At 36.2% G+C, this 5,201-nt stretch overlaps 1 protein-coding gene across 1 annotated transcript in view; it reads left to right on the forward strand.

Moving 5' to 3' along the window:
- The first annotated feature begins 315 nt into the window (after positions 1 to 315).
- Positions 316 to 5,201, forward strand: part of LOC106870341 (uncharacterized) — a 14,148-nt gene continuing 9,262 nt past the window's right edge. Inside the window, exon 1 of the mRNA XM_014916373.2 lies at positions 316 to 394. Coding sequence (XP_014771859.1) covers positions 328 to 394 — 67 coding nt within the window. The 5' untranslated portion in view covers positions 316 to 327. The remainder of the gene's footprint in view (positions 395 to 5,201) is intronic.

Genomic DNA, 5,201 nt, shown 5'->3' on the forward strand with positions numbered 1-5,201 from the left:
TACTTTATTTTATCGATCCTGAAAGGACGAAATGCGAAGTTGTCTTCGGTGGGATTTGAATTCAGAAGAAAATAGACGTTAGAAACGTCGCAACGAATTTTTAACGCCGTGCTAACGATTCTGCTAGTATGTCGCCTTCCTCTATTCGATACTGAAGCAATATTTTAAATAGTTCCTTATGCTATATACCAATTCAATGCTTTATATTGTCTCATATGCTATATCAACGTTGTTTTATCTCCAACAATATGTTGTATTTTATATCATCACATGTACTAAACTAACCGTGTTTTATTTTTGTTTCTTCACCCAGGGTATGCTAACACAATGTGGAAAGACACCGACAAGGTTGTATTAGTCTACTGCCCTGAATGGTACGACCTTACCGATGCAAGTAAGTAAAAAAAATTCCACCCTTCTTCCTTAACAGGTCAGAATAAATGAATTTTTACTTCATAGTATACTTAGCACAGGAATATCTATGTGGTTAAGAAACTCATTTTGTAACCACTTGGTTTCAGGTTCAATCCAACAGCGCGGCACTTCTTATTCGGATTTTATATATTTTTTTTTTTTTCATTTTTTTTTTTCATTTTATCTAGTTTCAGCTCATGAGCTGTGACCATGCTGGGGCACTGCCATTTGGTGTTGCTACACAATTTTACTTCGCGAATTTTACTTCAGGAATTGACATTTGGTGCATGAGGGAATTTGATGCAGCTGCCCTCATCTGCACCTCCTGCCGCGAAGTTGGTTCATCTGGGACACCTGACAGGAAGAGGTCCAGCCTCATCTTGAAGACACCTACATCCACCCCATGCAGGTCTCTCAGGTCCTTCGGGAGAATATGTTGAAGAGCTGTGGACCTCTGAAGCCCAGGCTATTGCAGTATCCGAATGTGTATGTATAACTGTGATCAGGGATGTAAACAAACACCAGCTGTGATGCAGTCTAGGGATATGCACAAGCACAAAGGCACACACACATAATATATAAATGTGCGATGGGCTTTCACACTGTTTCTGCCAAACAAAATCATTAACAAAGTATTGAGTAACCCAGGGTTATAATAGAAGATACTTGTCCAAGTCGCTGTGCTGTGAGACTGACCTTGAAACCATGTGGTTACGAAGCGAACTTTTTAACCACACAGCCATGCGTACGTGCGTCTGTGTCTGAAAAATATGAAGAGTTAACAAAAGAGGTCATTTTTTATTTTATTTTAAGATAAATTCGTTAGTTATTTTGTTTAACCTTAACAGTAACCTGACTTGTCTGAACTTTCGACGAACTATTAATGTTCTTTAGTTGTTTTACTGGTTTGGACGGTGGCCATGCTAGAGCACAAATTTAAAGGTTTTTCGGTGATCATATCGTCCCCAGTAGTTATTTTAGTCTGGTGCATACAGTATTTTATCGTTCTCTACTTTTGGATACATTACGTTATAGATTTTAGACATAAAGTGACATAAATAGACAAACCAGTTTTAGACACGCGCGCGCGTTTGTGTGTGTGTGTGTGTATACACACGATAGTCTTTACGCAGTTTCCTTCACTGAAATTCAACTCATAAGACACTGGGACATCTGAAGGTTTGATGGAAGACACTAGCTTAAGAAACCGCGTTCGGGTTCGCGTTCGGGACCATGTGATTGCAAAGTGCTCACTTATCAACCACAGCCATTCCTATAACCTCAATAAATATGAAAATGCAAGTGTTGTATGTACGTATGTATGTATGCATGTACGTATGTATGGATGTATGTATATATATATATATATATACATATATATATATATATATATATATATATATATATATATATATATATATATATATATATATATATATATATATATATATATATATATATACATGTGTGTGTGTGTGTGAGTGAAAACGGTCAGCAACATTGATAAACTACTGATAAGTAAATAGTAATTTAGTCACTTTTAAATGAGATTCACCAGACTTGATTTAATTTCAATGTTTTCTTTATATTCGAGCTGTACAGGCTTATTCACATCCTGTTAAAGAGTCACACTAATTGATATTCAAATGTCGTAGACATAAAAACACCTATGTTTTTCCTAAAATATTGTTCACAATTCGTTTCACTGTGGGTGTTGTGTAAGGTCTCTCTTATTTATTCATGTCATGTTTTCTGTGAATAACAGCGTCGCTGGTTATAGGTTTCGAAGAGGGTCAATCGTTATTTCATTGCATTACTAACGTCAAGAGAAATGGGAGAGTATCTGTTGAATGCTCGCTGGATACATAGTTCAAGCTATTTTGGTTCAAACGCACGCTTTCTCCATTTCCTTGTCGGCGTATTCGTCATTTATCAAGAAACACGAGGGGGTGCTGAAAAGTTTCTGGCTTTGGGTAACAGGAAATACAGGATGATTTGTTAATTATGATTTTATTCAACATATTCAACATATTCCCCTCTCAGATTCACACACTTATTGCAGTGGTATTGTCCCCTCTATGTTTAGCCCCCTGTGAGCAATAAAGAAATAAAAATATGACCTTGTTTTAAAAGTGTTAAATATTAACTCTGTATACTGTCTGAACTCCAATGAAGCAAACATCCATCGGGTGAAATACTATGTGATTGTTTGCCGTAAACAAATTCCTATCTTTCCATATCATTCGATGTGACTAGCCACAACCTGGATTATATTAGAGTACCTGTCCAGATTTCACATCTCTATCCATTCATGTTATATATAAAACATCCTCCAGTGTATTCTTTAAGATAGTGGTTATTAATTTCAGTGAGATTTTGTTGCTAAATATGTCAGTTAGAGTGATCGCATATTAGCCTCCCTCGTTATATGTGTGTGTTTGTGTGTGTGTGTCCTCTGTTTGATGTCTGCAATAATGACAATTAAAGTAACTAATGAGATATTTCACCAGGGGTAATAAAAGTACACAGAAGGCATTATGTATATAAAAATATTGTTCCGTCTGTGTTTAAAACAGTCTCTTTGAACTTTGTAAAAACAAACCGCTGGAGATTAAAAAATGAAATAAAGTAGAAATCTAGAAAATCTTGATAAATAACAACAATGAGATCACTATGTCTGTTCCAAGTCAGATAATTTTGTAACAATGGAGCTGCTTTAAATATCAAGATTTTTATGTCTTTAAAATCTGTACCGTTTTCAAACAGAAAAATATTTAGATTGTTAAACAAGATAAGTGGGATATAGTGTTATTCACATAGACATATAAAATGTAACCTTACTAGACTTTGTACTTGACATGAGCTAAAGTTATTTGAATGATTTAGCCACATAACATAGGTATGATTGTGTGGTTCAGAAGTTCGTTTTTAACTACGTGGTTCCAGGTTCGATATTATCACATGTGTTTTCTATTATAACGTACCTCAGGTTAACCATTGGTTGTGAGTGCAATTTAGCTCACAACTTTGGAGAAGCCTACAAATAGATATATATATACTTATTGAATTTATTTACAGATACTGTTGTACATAGAGTAAATGTGCTTGAAAGTTGTGGTTTCTTTATTATGTTTGTTTTCCCGAATTGAATGGTACTGCTCAGGTGTCGAGACCATAATGATATCCGTAGGGCAGCTGACGATGGAGGTATGTTGGTTTTTGTATATGTGGAATAGTGTTATAATACATCCTTCTGATATATATGTGTGTGTGTGTGTGTGTGTGTGTGTGTGTGTGTGTGCGCGTGCGCGTATATGTAGACGTGTCCACAGCAGAATATTTTCGACAAGTTCCTTCCACAATTCCCTATTTTCCATGGCTCGTGGCAACTGTTCCTTACTGAGGTTTTCATCGTCTGCAAATTGTAACCATCTTTGAGAAATTGCAGACGTTATCTTGGGCATGTTTCCGTATAAACTTTCATTTGTAATACGTTGACGCCTCTTTACGTTTTGTACACCCCAAGCATTTTAATGTATGCACCATCTAGTTTCTTCTCACGTGCTTGTATCAGCGTCCATGTACCTGATCTATACAACAACACTGGCTCAAAAGATGCTCTGAAGGATGATATTTTGATTGTTTGATTTTTCCATATCTTTTCCATTCTGTTTATTGCAGCCCAGGCTTTGGTAATTCTAATATCAAAGTCCTTTTTTTATGAACTTATCCAGCTGCCCAAATATAGAAAATCATCAACTTGATTTATTATTCCATCATCCAATGTGAGAAGATTTCCATCCTTTTGGTTTACCGATATTTTCTCTGTCTTGGTAACATTTATGTGTAGACAAATTTTCCTGACAGAGAATTCGACTTTATGAAGAAGTTCTTGAGCTTCATCAATAGTACGTCATAAAAGAGCTGTCATCAGCAAAATGTGTATCACATATAACAGTTGGTAGGTTTCGTTTCCTTCTGCTTTGTGTCACTGTAAAACGGAAATTTTGTTCATTAATTCTGGCTTCCATCGTGGCAGAGTCCAGAGCAGTTCAGAAAAGATATAATGCAATGTTTCTCCTTGAAATATATCCGCTAGGATTTCAAAAGCCTAGATTATTACCATTAGAAGAGAGAACTTGCGCTTCCATGTTTATGTAGAGTACATTTGTAGCTGAAAGTATGGCATCAGGTGTGTCATATGCAACTAGGATTGACATAGGCTTTCCTCTATACCTGGAGTAAAAAATCCTTTATGAAGTTAATGAAAGTTAGTACAGCTTTCAAATCTTTTGATCTGACATCTTCAAGTAGTTTCTGCAGTGTCAATATTTGTGAGACAGTTAAGGCGGCGAACTGGCAGAAACGTTAGCACACCGGGCGAAATGCTTAGCAGTATTTCGTTAGCCTTTACGTTCTAAGTTCAAATTCCGCTGCGGTCAACTTTGCCTTTCATTTTCAGGGTCGATAAATTAAGTACCAGTTGCGTACTGGGGTTGATCTAATCGACTAGCCCCCTCCCCAAAAATTTCGGGCCTTGTGCCTAGAGTAGAGAAGAATATTTGTGAGACAGTTGATTTATTCTGTCGAAAACCGTTTTGATCTATTCTGAGTTTCGGGTCTAGATGTGGTCTTATTCTATTTAAGTAATATACTGTTGTAGAGATTTTAGCTGCAACTACTAACAAAGTTATTGCACACACACACACACACGCACACATACGCACACACACACACACACACACATGTCTATGTTTAGTTTTATATGCATGTATATATATATATAT

This window comes from Octopus bimaculoides, chromosome 4 (assembly GCF_001194135.2).
Source record: "Octopus bimaculoides isolate UCB-OBI-ISO-001 chromosome 4, ASM119413v2, whole genome shotgun sequence".
NCBI lineage: Eukaryota > Metazoa > Mollusca > Cephalopoda > Octopoda > Octopodidae > Octopus > Octopus bimaculoides.